The sequence below is a fragment of the Sander lucioperca genome, chromosome 7 (genome assembly GCF_008315115.2).
Source record: "Sander lucioperca isolate FBNREF2018 chromosome 7, SLUC_FBN_1.2, whole genome shotgun sequence".
Lineage (NCBI taxonomy): Eukaryota > Metazoa > Chordata > Actinopteri > Perciformes > Percidae > Sander > Sander lucioperca.
The window spans coordinates 37,665,740-37,683,033 of NC_050179.1; the positions used below are offsets into that span (position 1 = coordinate 37,665,740).

At 39.3% G+C, this 17,294-nt stretch overlaps 2 protein-coding genes across 9 annotated transcripts in view; both read right to left on the bottom strand.

The window, feature by feature from the left end:
- The window catches only part of bicd1a (bicaudal D homolog 1a), a 37,419-nt gene extending 30,864 nt beyond the window's left edge, over positions 1-6,555 (bottom strand). For 5 of the 8 annotated variants that reach the window (XM_036003244.1, XM_036003242.1, XM_036003245.1 and 2 more), the window contains exon 1: positions 6,084-6,553. In XM_036003244.1, coding sequence (XP_035859137.1) covers positions 6,084-6,299 — 216 coding nt within the window. In that variant the 5' untranslated portion in view covers positions 6,300-6,553. Of the gene's footprint in view, positions 1-6,083 lie in introns of all 8 variants that reach the window. The other 3 variants (XR_004897878.1, XM_036003240.1, XM_036003239.1) reach the window with 1 other exon arrangement.
- Positions 6,556-9,250: 2,695 nt separating this feature from the next.
- Positions 9,251-14,731, bottom strand: LOC116040152 (homeobox protein ceh-9-like). The gene is made up of 5 exons (XM_031285397.2): positions 13,908-14,731; positions 13,755-13,811; positions 13,504-13,652; positions 11,436-11,549; positions 9,251-9,636 (listed from the first exon to the last, which is right to left on the bottom strand). The coding sequence occupies exons 1-5, from the start codon at positions 14,053-14,055 to the stop codon at positions 9,460-9,462; spliced, it is 645 nt and encodes a 214-aa protein (XP_031141257.2). The 5' UTR covers positions 14,056-14,731; the 3' UTR covers positions 9,251-9,459.
- Between the last annotated feature and the right edge of the window lie 2,563 nt (positions 14,732-17,294).

Genomic DNA, 17,294 nt, shown 5'->3' on the forward strand with positions numbered 1-17,294 from the left:
AGGAGTAAACCTCTAAATATGGGCGCACGCTCTACCAACTGAGCTACCCGGATGCCCGTAACTCCTCATTTCTAATATATTTTGGTTGTGTGTTGTTCTTTACTGTATGAGACACAGGAGGTTTGAAAACCAGTGTGACTTTGACAGGTCCTTCACTGGGCTTCATAATTTATTTTGAAGGAGGTCAAATCAAGCAACAGCTTCACACCCTCATCAGGGAATGGGCTGACAGCAAATCAGTCATCTACAGAACAGTCAACGTGTGTTGTTGCTATTTGTGAATTTGACAGCTGACCCTTGAGAATAATGCACTTTAATAACATACTTTGCAACATGATAATTTCCCTGCGCACCAGGACCAGACCAGGCTTTCCAAAAACAAAGAACAATTGTATCTGGTTCAATTTGAAGATGAGGCCTGACAAGATGGAATTTCGTGTGATCGCGAGAATCCAGCTGCCGTGCAAGGTAAGATGCTTGGTGCATATCACAGTATCCCAGTTTTCAGATTCTGGATGTTTGCCAAGAAAATGTCAGGGAGCAATGGTTGTAAGACGCTGGATGTGATAGCATTCAACCAACCTATGGGTGATAGTGTTTTTGTGGCAGTAATAGTACTACTACTACTTCAGGCATTGGTATTAGTGCTAATATCACCAGGTAGTATTAATAGCAGTGGCTGTATCTTAGAGGTTTATAGGCAACATACTTCTTAAAAAAATCATAAAATGTAAACTGTGTTTGTGTAAAACCGTGCTAGCTATCAAAAAGTCTTGTGACCAGTATGATTTGAATAATTTTCCTACGTGAAAGTATGATGAAGCAAAATGGTTCCAAAGAGGGGTGGGTTTCAGCACTGTCTGCAGCATTTTTTTCTATTGTTGTGTATGTGGAAATCAATCACAGTGTTTTGCAATTTTTCGTGACAACCATTAGTCAAATCGCTAAGAAAAGTCATAGCACACCATGTTTACTGCAATGGCTATCTACGGCAATTTTCAAGTTCAATGTCAGCAAATACTGTGAGTCATGAATGTTGAGTGTGTGCAGACTCTACCAAGAATAGCGTCGAGGAGACGGATGACTACACAGCTGCAAGAAACATAAAAAACACAGTCTTGGAGCTGAAGATTTCATGCTGACCTGATGAATTATGACTGAAGTTGCCGTGTGAAGATTTATTTTGACATCTCTCTTGGCCTAAAGACTTGAGAACATAACTGACCTGTGAACTGCCTGCCTCTTCTCAGCTCATCACAAATGCCAATTCTTCTGCAGACTTTTTAAAATGTATAAGAGATTAAAAGAGGAGTTAGCTGAAATGACTTAACCCCTAACCCTAACCCTAACCCTAATCCAGACCTATGAGTTAAAATGTTTAAAAGGAAAAGATTATTTTCTTTGTGTGGGAGACTAAAAAGACTTACTAATTAGAGAGACTAAAAGAGATTAGAGACTAAGACTAACTAATAAGTGAGTACAGGGCATACAATTACTTTATGAATACAAGACTGCTCTTCAAGTGCTCTCCATCTACCTTGTTTACAGTGTGATTAAAACATCACTGTACGCCATATGAACACACTGCTCTTCCCACTCTGCAGTGGCGGCATCCTCTTCCTTACGCCTCTTACTGTGTCCTATCTGAGGTTGATCTGCCCAGAGACAGCACTAACAAACCAGAACCACGGGGTAATGGTGTCTCCGTCACTGCTTAGGCAGCAATCCAGAGACACACAGTACACACACACACACACACACACACACACACACACACACACACACACACACACACACAGATACAAGGAATGAGAGAGTGATGGGGCCGGCAGGCAGGGAAAAAGAGAGAGAAAGAGACGAGGAGGAGGCTGAGTGAAAGAGCTGGGAAATATATAGGGGGGGAGAGGACACTACAGAGCAAGGAAACACTTTTGCTTTTAGAACCAAAACACGCTCTTTGCATTCAATTTCTGCTTGGGCTCTGCAGACAGCAAAGATATGCACACAGCTTCTCCTAAAGATCAACGCAAAACCACGACCATGACCACGTCATATCAAGGAAATATTCGTTTTTTTCCCCTCATTTTCTATAAATTGAGGAGACAAGCAAATAGGCCATGAATAATTAAAAAAAACAAGCATCTTTGTCTGTATTAGATTTTAGAAATGTATTTGGCAGCTATTTACAGTAATTTTTAAGCGAAAATGCCAAAAAATTACAGTAATTTGGGAGAATTTGCAGAAATGAATCTCTTTGGATTTAGGACTAGTGGTCGAATAAAATAAACTATTTGAAAATGTCAACTTAGATTCTCGTAAACTGTGAAAGGAGAAAGTAATTAAATAATTGGTAGATTAATCAATAATGAAAATAATCGTTAGTTGCTGCAAAGATTTCCACTGGAGGATGTTGGTCTGTTTCTCCCTGTCATCATGGCCTTTTGTTATGTCATTTTATTGTGACTGATATTAAATATGGCCAGATAAAAAACTCAACCATGTGTGTGTGTGTGTGTGTGTGTGTGTGTGTGTAGTACAAGCAGAGTTGTTCTCCACCAGCTGGGACTTGGACTGAGGGCAGACAACCAGTACATGCAGAACATATGTGTCACCACGGAACATATGCAAATACAGTATGAACACACTTGCAAATCTGACCACCTGCACACACAATGGCATAAGCGAATAAAAAAAAAAAATGCATGCATCAAGCATGAAGTGATTGTTTTTACACATATGATGCAGCAGTCTGCTGTCTGTTTTGAGCATATATAAATAACTCAATATCTGGTTAGACATACTCATCAGTTTTTTTTGTGAAAAATGAACACTGACTGGACGAAACAGGTGAAACAATCTATTCTCTAATGAAAGAAAAAAAGCATGGAGAAACTGATTTTTGGCCTTTTATAGGAATAACCAACAGTTCTAGGCCACAGTCCCAGAAGCAATTGCAATTTCCATCTGCAGTTTACGTGCCCTTTTATAATGCACCTGTCCTAGAGTACGGCGGGGGTAGATGTGATGTTATTGTACTGGCAGGTTTGCACTCTGCCATTCAGTCTCATATTCATAAAAGTGCGACAGACAGATAGGAAGCAGGAGGTGTTTCTTTCTGTGGAAGTAATATCACCTCGGGAAAATGTTCCCTCTCTCAGGCAAGAGCAAGGACAGACAGACAGAAAGATAGACTGACAGACAGATTGGGAAGCAGAGAATAAAATTTGTGCAGATGTTAACAGATGACAGATCACAACAAAGAGCACTGCTGCTGTAATGGCAGCTGACATTTCTAGAGCTACCAAAATTAAAGTTTAACTACACAGGATTTACAAATGATGCAAAAGTAAGTAGCGGACTATTAACGAAGAGGCCAAAAGCATCATATTTTATGTTAAGTGACTTCATTATCCTTTGATTAAAAAAAAAAAAAAAAGATCCAGCCACTGGTACAGCAAAACAGGCACATCCACCTATCTGGTCTGTTGTATCCTAAAGTTTAGAAGGAATATAAACGGCCGCTTTTCAAGCTCCAACTCTTTGCCTCCTGTCGTTTTTGTCTTCTGGCATCTAAATACTTTGTATCATACTTTCCCCCTGATTCCCTCTCCTACACAGCCAAAATGTTTTTCCTGCTTCTTTCTCTTCTCTGTCTCATCATATTCTCCATATCATCTGCCACATCACCATCCAATCATCCAATAATCAAGTGTGAGATATCAGCTGGACAGTGCTCTGCTGCCGGCTGAATAAGGCTGTCTCTTTATACATGCTGTTGTGAGCTGTGAGATCATTCTGATTCTGCGTGCGAGTCATAACAAAATGTCCAACTAGTCAAGCAGTGGAATAAAAGGGCACAAGGAAGAAAGTGGGAGATGTAAATATATAACCATGTATGCATAATGCAACATGCCAGCCACCAAGGCTGAGCATGTGATGTTATCATGTTTTTTTCTTTTTCATTTGGCTATATATATACAATGAGCCAACTGTGCAAGAAACACCCACAGATGGAGTCCAATGTTGCATCTCTGACAGTCTTAAAATGGGAATGAATCTTTCCCCATATTTTGTCATGCAAAGAGTTTGGCAACAATGTTATGTTTTTCATGCATAATATATAATAATATATAATAATAGACAGTTTGAGGTAAATTGCTCATATTTCAGCTGTTCATTCCCCCATCAGCCACATGTAAGGTAGAGCCAATACAAGTCTTAACTGTTTAAGAGCAGGATTGAACTAGCTAGTGCTGTTCAAATATGAATCAAGATTATGTTACTGTATTGCCTATTTCTTGCCTCAAATGTTTTCAGGAACATATTTTAGCTTACTCTTTGGCTGTAAAATGAGAGATTGCCGCAGGTGGTCGGCCGGGTGACCGTGCATGGTTTTGGCTCAACTGTTTTCAACATGGCGGCCGGGTACCAAACTTTCTTATTTTACAGCTAAACAGTACACTAAATATATATAATATGTTTTCTGATAAGATTTGAGGCAATACAACCTTGACTCATATTTGACCGCAGCTCACAAGCAGGGTTAGACACTGTTTGGGACTCTAACGGCTCTGATTGGTTGTTTCCTTCCGGTGCGGTGGAAACTTCCAAATGCCATTAGGAGCACAAGGAGGAGGCAGAGGAACATTATTTTTTCTACACATTATCTGTCTGAACTATTACTTCCAGGATATAGGCTAGTGACAGTTTCAGCATATGACAAAAAAACTTATTTTTATAAAAATTACCAACTGCACCCTAAGGTACAGTACTTGAGTAGTTATACTACACTTAGTTACTCCCCAAAACTGTCTAGCATATCTCTTTCTTAATTTAAGTAATTTGATTATTTAACACAGAGTTCAGACATTTGTAAACCCTTGCTTAGAAGAAAAAAGTATGCTTTTCACTTTCTCAAGCAACTTCTATCTTACTGCCTGGTGTACGCATGATTCGAGATGACACTGTATAAATAATGATGAGAATGAGAGTTGATAAAAGTTGGCAGCAAAAACTGAATTTCCCTCACACACACACACACACACACACACACACACACACACACACACACACACACACACACACACACACAGAAACTTTGCCTTCAGCTCCTTCTCTTGGCCCCTTGGCTCTAGCATCTCCATAAGCAACCTTGGGCTGTGAGCCCTGTCAGCATCCGTCTCTTGTTACTATATGCATGTATGCATTAATGACTGAATGTTTATACACAGCCATGTATTATTTAGTCTGGATCACACAGCACTTTTCTCCACTTTAAAGCATTGGCATGTGGACTTTTAAAGTATGTTACAGACAGATAATGCATCAACAGCACATCATTTTGGTACAGGAATAAAAATGTGAAAAAAACCTCCATCTTCACAGTACGTCTCGACGTCCTTGTATCTTCGAGCCACTGCACATACTGCAGTGGACAACTCTGAAGATCCAATTACTGAGGGATTTCTGACAGAGAAAAAAACTATCTCTTGGCAAAACACCAAAAGGCTCAGTCAGAGTCCCAAGTAGAGAGTTGCCTGAAAGTAATGACTGTTGCTATGCACACACTGGGAAGGAATCTTAAAACAATGAAACACAGTGGTGTGGGAGGTGGGGGGTGTTTTTGTGTTCTTGCAGAGTCCTGGGCTTGCAATACAATGTCTAATACTGCTGCCAATAGAGTCACTGCAGAGAAACAGCATCAATTATTCACTTTTTCATAACAGATTCAGGGGATGAAACCTATAGCATTATGAGAATAGATAGGCCTACCGTTAAACGTCCACAGATTGAAGGATTTCCAACTAAATTAAATGTAAGTGATATTAAACATCATTCAGTAGCCTATGTTTGGGGACCCTGGAGACCACATAACTGCTGGTTCCCATTCCCCACTCCGCTGCGTGCATATGAACGCAACAAACAAGACATCATCACTCATGTTTGCGTTAGGTGGACACTATAGACTGTATATAAAACTAGGTGGACCCCCGCTATGGCAATGCAGCTGGTCACACACACCTGCCCGCAGTGCGCTCGCGGGCCACAGTGTCCAAAAAAGCAACAGCAGCTCCTTCTCTTACCTCCTGCAATTGCTCCAACTCCTTCCTGAGAGTCTCCTGCTCGATCTCCAGGTCTGCATACTTCTGCTTCAGCGCCTGGTTCTCCTCCAGGACAACAAGACCGCATTCCGCAGCCCGGATCTTCTCCCGGTTCGCCTCGGCCAGTTCCTGGGTGAGCCGCTCCAACTCGGCCCGGTACTGATCCGCCGATTCCCCGCATACTCCATCCGCGGCCATCGCCCCTCTCTCTCTCTGTGTCTCTGTCTGTGCCCCTGTCGCTCTGCGGTTCCCTCCCGTCTCTCCACCGCTCTGGACAGATCCACAGAGGCGGGCGGAGGCTGAGAGATGCTGAATATCCGCCCCCCTGACAGGCAATGAAAAAAATACGAACGATTAAATTTTTCTCTGCATTATTATTAATAGCACCTAACAGCAGATAAATATCATTAGAACGACCATACCAGCTGATAGATGAAGCCCTGCGACTTAAAATCAGGTCAGTGGCTTCTGTGTGACACTCAGCAAAACAGAGAGCAGCATTTCTGCTTATTCATGAGTGAAAGGGCGCCACCTGTCCTCTGCTGTGAGACAGAGACATAACATTTACAGCTTTTGCATCAGCTTTTGCATCAGTGCAATATTTACTGTCCTGCATGCTCGAAGTATTTACAATATATAGTTATGCACTGGTATGGCTAAAAATCTTACATAAATTGGGTGCCCGGATAGCTCAGTTGGTAGAGCGGGCGCCCATATATAGAGGTTTACTCCTCGACGCAGCGGCCTGGGTTCGACTCCGACCTGCGGCCCTTTGCTGCATGTCATTCTCCCCTTTCATGTCTTCAGCTGTCCTGTCGAATAAAGGCCTAAAAATACCCCCCTAAAAAAAAAACTTACATAAATTATAATAAATAATTTCTCAATGGAAGAGCGAGTAACAGGATATTGTGCATGTCCTGTTTTATTATTTATAGTATATATATATATATTGTATTATATATAATATAATATACATAATATAATATAAGTAATATAATATATTTATATATTATTTTATAAATAATATATATATATATATATATATTAGGGCTGACCGGTAGTGTATATGTAATATATATATACAAAATATTTTGTATATATACAAAAGTTTGGGGTCACTTAGAAATTTCCATTCCACTCCATTATAGACAGAATACCAGCTAATCTCAGCTGGTATTAATGGAGTGGAATGGAAATTTCTAAGTGACCCCAAACTTTTGACCGGTAGTATATATACATATATATCTGTATATATATATCTGTGTATATATATATATATATATATATATATATATATATATATATATATATATATATATATATATTTGATGTCAACTTTCCTTTTTTATACTTACAATTTAAATATATTATATTAAAGTTTACCATTTTTTTTAAAGCTAAGGTGGGTTGAGCAGCATGCTCCTCCGCAGCAGCGCTGTGGAGGAAGGTCTGGCAATGCGAGACTAGTTGGTTGCAAGCTGGTGGTATTGTAGACAAAAGTGAATACAACCTGCTACAGAGGGCTGTGTTGAGTGTGTGGGTGCAGGCAGAGAGAGGGGGGTTCTGGGTTTTGGGGTGTGTTTGTATTGCAGTGATTTTAATGGAGGCTTAAGTAAATGCTGTTTCTAAAATAAAGTTTGTTGGTCAATACGTTACTTGAATCTTCTTCTTTCTTTACCATTTTCTTTGTGAGAGACGACCAGCTGACATGTTGCTGCAAATGAAATTACATCTTTTTTCTTTAATTGGATACTTACATACATAGGGGAAACCTATTCAGCATGTGCAGGCAACCAGCCAGTCAACCAACAAAAATGGTTTGAAAGTTATATGGAAAATATGTTGGGTAGAAAAACATTTACAACCTACAATCTATATTTGAGTGGTATCTGATGTTTAACATCTTGGTCCTGAATACAGACGACGGCAATGAATGTATAATCTACCACTTCCATGTCATGAAGAGCAATTTTTACTGCAATTGTCCAAGGACATGTTGATATTTTGGTTTTGGCCAGGGCATATGATTCAGATAAATGTCATGTCTAGCTTCAGTTTGCCTTGTTTGATGGTCTCCACCAACTATTTGTGGAGCCGTGCCCCTGCAGCTAGCACAACAGTTGCTCTGACAGCAAACATGTTCAATAAAAGAAGATATGACCGGGGTGAAAAGTTTACCCGCTCTCAGAGGCTTGCGAAATGTAATCAGTTATGGTACTGTCAAGTGAGTTATGGCATTGATAGTGAAGGCAATGCTGTATTATCTTTCTTATAACTGCTAATTATTTGAAAAAATGGCCTAGATAACATTTCTTGGAAAGAAGGGGATGTGAGCAGGTTCATGTCATTGTTGGAGCCTTTTCACAGAACAATATCGCTGTCACAAGCAAGTTTCACAGACACAGTTAAAGTACAAGTGGTTACATCATCACAGGAAAGGTTGTATTATACATGTACAGTAGCCTGATTTGTAATATTGTTTAACAAAATAAATAAAGATCAATCAAGATGTTCATATACACTTTTTGTACTTTTATTCATTCAAGCCACAATTATTAACTACAGTGGGGTGGCCTCTAGCTCACCCAGTAAGAGCGTGCGCCCCATGTAGGCTGAGTCCTTTGCAGCGATGCGGGTTCGAATCCGACCTCCTGCCCTTTGCTGCGTGTCATCTCCCATCTCTCTCCCCTTTCATGTCTATCCTCTGTCACTATATATAATAAAGGGAAAAAGCCCCAAAAAAATTATCTTAAAAAAAAAAATTATTAACTACAGCACCAACACACAGTGACTGACTATACCTTCAGCTGGTATTTCCCCTTTGATCCTATTCTACAAGTTCTCTAAATCCCCCCCCAGCTGACCTGCCAATAACCCAGATTTATCAGCCCAAATTAAGATAAGGACAGGTTGTCAGAAAGTCAAACGAATGAACAGTTTATGGCGGCGCTGTATCTTATCTCAGACAAGGAAGTGTGGTGTCATGTACAATAACACAGCACAAATACAGCTCTCTGCCAAGAAGCATGCCGCAGCACCGAGTGTCCTCAAATCTTGACTTGTAAGAATAAATCAGTGCAGACTCATCACAAGGTCTTGCATACATGAAAGTTAACTGCGTCCAGTAACCAGCCAGGATATTCATCTTAAAGGTCAACTTTATTGGTAACAGGAAAAAAAATGTTCAGTTGTTAACATTCATTTTATTTTCAAGTTGTCAACAAAGTCAACACATCTGGCAGTTAAAGCTCATCAATTAAACTGTTATATAAACATAGTTTAGAGATTATAGTCTGCAGTATATCACCAGATACTCATGTGATTTAACACAATAGTGTCATCATTTGTACAGAAGTTGCTATCTGTCTGTCCCCAGCGGGTCAAAATACAGAGTCCTGGGATCTGGGGAATGTGTGTTGGTCAGCAAGGCGGGTGTCGGAGCAGATGTCGCTCTGAGGAACAGTCTTGATAGACGGGGTTTGGGTAAGCAGCATGGCAGCCAGCACCCTGCCTGCAGCTGGGGCATCTGGGAGAGCACATACAGTACTTAACCTCACTGATCACTTAACCTGTGCCATGTCGTATGATTCATTTTGATTAGATAACGCTTTAGCCAATTTTCCACCATAAAATCATGTTGTCGTTGTATTGTTCCAGAACAAAATCTTTGTCAAGTAAGCATATAATTATGTAGACTACTGGTCGATCTTATGGTGCAAGTAGTTATGGTAATGATTAGTGCTGTTGTTGCTGTTTTATATACATATATATTCAGTATTACTTTTTTACTTTAAAGTGCCCATATTAAGAAAAAAACACTTTTCTACTACTAATCAGGATACTGTTTTAAAACCATTTCAATTGTTGTTTTCAAATGCTATCAAATTAAATGAAACACCCAAAATGTAATGAAAGTAGTGAACTGATCCTTCACTTTACTTGCACAGAGCGTTGTATGGAACCATCCATGTCATTTTTGGGCAATTAAATTGAAAGAAACCCAAATTTGTGACATAGAAACTTTGAAGACGGATCCAATTTGACCCGAGGACAACACAGGGGTTAAATATTGCCTAATTAATAAACTGAATATAATGCACCATTTAAACAAACCAAGCATGAATGTATTATTTAATGTTGCCATGACGATTCTTGGTGAAATCATACAAACATTAAAATGCCCATATTATGAATAAATCACTTTTTCTGGGATTTGGGGTGTTATTTTGTGTCTCTGGTGCTTCCATATGCATACACACTTGGAAAAACCATCCATGCTGTTTAGAGTGAGATACGGTTTCTGAATGTGTCCTGCCTTCAGTCTCTGGGTGCGCTGTTCAAAATCTGCACGGCTTTCTATGTCATCGGCCAAAACATTTGAATTCTCTGAGTCTCAGGTTCTGCAGGAGACTCCCCTCCTTCTTCAGGATCCGATTCTGGTTGGAACATGTAGGCCTATGGTTGAACTATTGTCGCCATGTCCATAACTTTCACACGTAGTTCTTATTCCCGACCTAGTCACGTTAGTCTACACTCTCCCCGTTACTAATGTCTGTGCCCAAGCACTGACTGAGTATCTACTGTGCATGTGTGACTCCCAACAAAGATGGAACAGAAGTGAGAGGTCTCACTCTGTAGGTAAAACAGAGAGCTCAACACACAGGGTGAAAAGAGGAGCTGCAGCAATGTGCAGTACAACAAATATATGGTGTTTTCTGAAAATTAAACCAAGTAAACCTATTCTGATATAACCTACAATTATGAACCTGAAAATTAGCATAATATGAGCACTTTAATTTTTTTTTTTTTATTTTAATTATATTTTTCAACACTGGAGGTTAGATTGAAAATAAAAGAAACCATCAGCCTCTACATACATATATCCACGTATGTAATGATATTCATCAACTGGCCCCAATCTTTAAAAATTCCCCTCCTCCCTTCCCACACCCTGGATGGCATATGACAAGTAAAAACAACAAAACTGAAAAAAAGTTAAAATATATTTGGCTGTATATACCGGTAGCATATAAAGTAAATTAAGTTAAAACCTTTTTTATTTTATTTTTTTATTTTTTAATAAATAAATAAATAGAATAAATGAAGCATCAGGTATAAATGTCAAAAACATATATTCTTTAACTATTTTTGTTATTTACAGTACCTCCTTCCTCTTTTATTGTTTACTTTACTTTATTATTGTTTAAATTGTTTTTATTTGTTTTTTATTTTATATTTTTATATCATATTTTTTCCTTTATTGCATTTTGTGTATGAAAGATTCAATACAATTGCGATGGGCAAATATACAGTATGTCATATGTCAGGTGTTACCTCATAATAAAGCAGCTGATGATTGGCTGGCTGTACGTCCTGGCTGGTCATCAGCTCTATATCCTTCAGTGTTTCTGTCTTCCTCCATTTGGCTCTGCGGTTCTGAAACCAAATCTGAAGCACGAACAACACATGCGAAATAAATCATACTTACAACTTAACCATATATACTGTATGTAGCAGAAGAAATACAGGCCTATTTTGTTATCACTTTCCTCTGAGTACAAAACATCATCAAAGAATGATACATTTTTTAATACACACTTTTATTCTGTAATATGTCATGTATCATTTGGGAGGTAATGCCTTATGTAAGCAGCTGTCCAAAGACCATTGCTATTGTTCCATTGATGACTACTTAGTAAAATCAATCTGTTGTTTAAGAACATATAATGAATTGTTAGTAACCTCAATTTGACTTCTTGACTCCTTTTACAATTAAAAAGTAATGTCAGCAACAAATAAGTTGCAAAATATATATTTGGTCATTGTTCAATTTAATAATAAAAGGAATACGTAAAATGATGACATGGGTTTGACAAGTAAAATGGCACATCATTAAATATTTACTATATAGAAAATGAACACGTCGTGAGGTGTTGATCACTTGAGGTAGACCTGAAAGTAAGAAAAAAGTGTCGCACATTCTGGCTCCATATGCATTTCTCTATTTATTAGAAGGCCTTAGGGCCAAAACGTCATCAGAATTAATAGTGAAATGCATATGGAGCCAGAGTGTGTCCCACTCTTTTCTTTCTCTTTTTCTCTTCTCTTTCAACATGTTTAACCCTTGTGTTGTCTTCCTGTCGACCATGCAACTTGTCCTCCCGGGTCAAAAATAAACACTTTTTTGTCGCTTTTTTCTGTGCCCCCCCCACCACCACTAACACCAACTTATTATAGATAAATGAAATTGTATCTAGCTGAAATCATGAATTATTTTGACCAATAGTAAGGTTTCAGAGGAACGTATGTCGAAGTTTAATCAGGATACTGTTTTAAATCCATTTCAATTGTTGTTTTCAAATGCTATCAAATTAAATGGAACACCCAAAATGTAATGAAAGTAGTGAATTGATCCTTCACTTTACTTGCACAGAGCGTTGTATGGAACCATCCATGTCATTTTTGGGCAATTAAATTGAAAGAAACTTTGTGACATAGAAACTTTGAAGACGGATCCAATTTGACCCGAGGACAACACAGGGGTTAAATATTGTATTATATGTATATTGTTATAATTAATAAACTGAATATGATGCACCATTTAAACAAATCAAGCATAAATGTATTATTTAATGTTGCCGTGACGATGACGAAAGTGCCCATATTATGAAAAAATCACTTTTTCTGGGATTTGGGGTGTTATTTTGTGTCTCTGGTGCTTCCACACACATACAAACTTACATACAAACGCAAACAAACATCCATGCTGTTTTGAGTGAGATACGGTTTCTGAATGTGTCCTGCCTTCAGTCTCCAGGTGAGCTGGTCAAAATCGGCAGGGCTTTTTACGTCACTAGCTGAAACAAGGTGGCTAACCGTAACATGCTAGCTCGTTCTGAATGGCAAAACACTGCTACAACACACACTAGTTCACCCTAATCTACTGTTCTGCAGGTATTCCACGCAAAGTTGGAAGTGTGCCCTCGTTTAGAAGAAGTCTCCCGGCTAATCCTGCCTTGTACTACTGAAGTTAGAGAAACAGCTAGCTAGATGATGTGATCTTACCTAGCTACTGAGCATGTGCGACTGACAACAAAGATGTTACAGCAATGAGAGGTCTCACTCTGTAGCTGAAACAGAGACCTAAACACAGGGTGAAAAGAGGAGCTGCAGCAATGTGCAGTACAACAAAAATATGGTGTTTTTTGAAAATTAAACCATGTAAACCTATTCTGGTACAACCTCAAAATACAATTATGAACCTGAAAATGAGCATAATATGGCCACTTTAATGGACACCAGTGTGCATCCCCACTCATTTATAAAGACTGGCACAACAAAATTTAAGAAATACTGTACACTCAAGGAGTTTATCACTACTGAAGAGCTGCATGTGTCCTACCTGTATTCGGCCCTCAGTGAGGTGCAGAAGGGAGGCTAACTGGTCTCTGCTGTTGACGTCTGGGTAATGAGACTGCTGGAAGAATTTCTCCAGCTCCTGCACCTGTAATGGTGTGAAAGTGACCCTTGTTTGCCTCTTTTTCCTCTGACCTGGGAACAAATAATCGTCACCTTCATCATCCTGATCAGCATAATTTCAATATGTTTTGAAATGTGTCTTCTTCCATCTCTTTCATAAATCATTATACTCACTCATGCAGTCCGTGGTGGCTTTTGGAGTCTCTTCAATTAGTCTATTTTGTGGAGTTTCTATTGGCAGAGAGAAAAGGTACAACATGAACAGGAATCATGTTTTAATGGCAACTATGATGTAGCAAAAAAAGATTAAAAAAAAAAACATATTACCTGCACATGAGAGCTGATTGAATGTCCTGGTGTTCTCCTTGATAACAGACCAGTCACGATGAACTATTTTCTCTTTTCTGACACATGTGGGCCTCCTTAGAATTTCTTCAATTGAATGGGATAATTTTTTGCGTGGCTGAGATTCCATTTCAGATTCACGCAGGACTCTTTCTCTGTATCTCTATCTCTATTTTACATTCCCAGCAGAATACCCCCCTCCATCAGCACCTTCGTCATCAGATATCTCCTTTTAGTAGCCTATAGACTTTATTCACCAGTGTTCAGGAGCTCAAAATATCCAACACCCCTCAGGCTAAGAAAACTGTTCTTCTTCTCCTCTCTGGTATCTTTGTTGCACTCTACTCTCTGCAAGGCGAGGACAGTCAGGTTGTCCTCCCTCCCCTGTCAGCCTGTGTTTGACCTGCATCACATGGTCATTATCAGGGAGGAGCGTATGTAACTGCATACTTCTACGAAACGTTTTTTCTTTCTGCGTCCCTTAAGAATTTTCAATTTAAGGCGTGCTCATTGTAAATATATAAACTTGAAAATATTATCTGCCCTTATCACTCTTTCACACACACCATTTAATAGAACTGAGTTGTTACATGTACGCTGAGATTTTACTGCCTTCAGTGTAACCAGTGTATAAAACTAATTATTGCATTGTAGGGCCAAGCTCAAACAAAATCTCAGTGGCTCTTTAGTTCTATTAACACCTGCATAATAGTCAACTATAAAACATATCTACTGTTGCTTCTCTTTCTTATCACCAGATTTGTTGGAAGGCTAATCGTTATCTCCTTGGCCTCAATATACCCTCTCACACTTCAGGTCACCTCAGAGACGCACTGGGAACACAAGCTGTCAGTGACTCTGTGGGAGATCATGTCTTATGTTTTTAGTACGTCTCCATCTAGTGGTGTTGGCTCTTCAGTGCATTCATCTTTGATTCTATGACTTTTAAGAAAGAAAAGAAAAACGTTTGAGGTCTTCCTGTCATATCAAAGATCAGGTGATGTTACAGTAATAGACCTTTTTTTATGGCAGACATTTTGACATTTCATAGAAGGAGGTCCTGGTAGGGTTCACGCTGGCTCACTGGGACTCATAGCCTACTGGGACACATAACAGATCTGAGACATTGTTAATGTTAATAATTACACCTGTGCTTTTCCTGCTATGACAAGTCAAAATGTCTGCTGAAGGTCTATGGAATGGATGTGTAAGGTATTTTTTTAAATATAAAACCAAATCAACCTGAGAACTAGAAGGTCACTCGGAGAGCGCAGGACTCTGCCAAGGCCATGCCCTATGTTGCAATGCAATGAAAAATAATTTCTGTATCACTCCTGTGGCTCAAAAATTGTATGGGCTATTACTTGATGGTCCACCCTTCCTCCAAGACAGACAGACAGACAGACAGACAAAACTGAAAACATAACCTTGGTGGGGGTAATAAAGGGTTAGTTTGAAGCTGATGACAAAAAAGGCATCTTTTGTTTTTAGGTTCAACATGGCAACATGTAAAGGGGGAGGACATTAACAAGCAATTAATGCGTATAAATGGGGAGACACAACTTTAATGGCAATTTAGTATTTCCACTCTTTAAAGTTAAATTGAAGCAACAGAGGCAGATATGTCCTAAATCTTTATCCCTACAGGTCAAGTTCTACAAATGCTGGATCAGACATTTCCCAGAATGCAACCAATAACATCTTTTGTTAGACCTTCCTTGCCTGCTAAATGCCCTTGTCTTTCAAACTTGATGCCCCCAGTGGTAACACTCTATGGTTGTTATACATGCTTTCTGTGAGAGTAAAACCTTGCCCAAGCCCAAAATGAAATAACCCTAATGACATCATCAGGATAATTTTTCTCAAATTTCAGAAATGTCGGAGCAGTCATATATAGATAAAAGCAGCAGATTTGCACTCTCACCATGTACTGCAGGTGGTGCTGTTATCTACCTCTCCGGTCACTTTATGAGTCGCAAAATGTGACCCCCATGTGTCTCTTGTGTTCTGTAATGATGTAATCTAACGTGTCTGGAGTCATGGGTGGACACGTTACCCTATAGAGTATATTGAAAAAAAAGTTAAGCTTTCTGTCACAGATGAATGAGAAACAAAGGTTAAGCTCATTGTAAGTGATTATTTAAAAGCTGCACTCTTTGTCAAATTGGCAGAGTCACGGGATGCAGACCACATGATGAGAGCCCAAAATATTTGGACTTAGGCAGTTTTCATCCAAATAACTACATTGTTTTGTTGTTATTCATTTATTTTTGGGGTTATTTCAGTGATACAAAATTATTTATATCACTGTCCTGTCCCTGATCACAGAACCGTCTAGTAGGATATAGGATCATCTTTAAAGGGATGAATATATTTTTAAATTGGGTCACTTACGTAGTAGAAATGTGAATTTTTTTAGAAATTGGTGGCTTCTAGGCCGAGAAAAGCCAGAAAATGTCTTTTTGGCTCATGTGGATAAAGACACCAAATCCCAAAATGCACTTGCTTCACTGCTTTAGCGTCTACTCCCAAGCCACGCCTACCGTTTACAGACAGACAGACAGTGAGACAGTCAACTCAACTCAAGTGGGTTTTATTGTCATTTCAACCATATACACAAAACAACGTTTCATTGTGGCCCAAGTGGTGTTACACATTTAAAATATATAAAAAAGGACATTATATAAAAACGACATACGAAACAGGCTACATTTAGTGCACACACATTATAGGCTCCGTAAAGTTCAGCTAACGCATACTAGCATTAGCGCTTGGTGTGCTGTAAACACCGAGTATAAACACAGCCGTAAATTTGCGTGGAATGTAGAATGATCAGCATTTAACAGTCACAAACTCCACCAGCAGTTAGCAGTTAGTTGGATACAAGCACCAGTCCGTGTTAACACAGCCCACCTGTCAGTACCCGATCCATACCGCCTGTTCTGCGCATGCATACTAGTCTTACCCGGCGACAGAGCAGCAGGCCTGGTAGCTGGATAGTCTGATACAGCAATGTTTCCACAACAACAAAAACACAGCAGTCTCTGAACTCGTGTTGGGAGTTTCGTTGAAGTTGGATGTAGTCCAGTTTGTTGTCTAATGAGCGGACACTTGCAAGCAGGATGGATGACACAGGTGGCCGGCTAGCGTTAGCTTTCCACCAGCATTTGTTACGCGCTGATGATGTCCCTTTACCGGCCAGAGGCATCGAGCAAACACCGCTGGTCTCCATAGCAGGCGGGCGAAACTCGCGTAGTCGAGTATTCCGTCTGTAATAAAGTGTCCTGCATATTCTCCGATCTGTAACAATGTATGGCACACATGTGCGGTAGTTTGAATGCACATAATTGTTGTAAAAGTTTTCTGCTG

Bases quoted from the DNA above. Each gene is read 5' to 3' on its own strand.
- LOC116040152 (XM_031285397.2), bottom strand. From the start codon at position 14,055: ATGGAATCTCAGCCACGCAAAAAATTATCCCATTCAATTGAAGAAATT. The intron at 13,812-13,907 runs GTAATATGTTTT...CTCTGCCAATAG, and splicing joins CAATCAGCTCTCATGTGCAG to AAACTCCACAAAATAGACTA. The intron at 9,637-11,435 runs GTAACACCTGAC...GTACTGTATGTG, and splicing joins ATCAGCTGCTTTATTATGAG to CTCTCCCAGATGCCCCAGCT.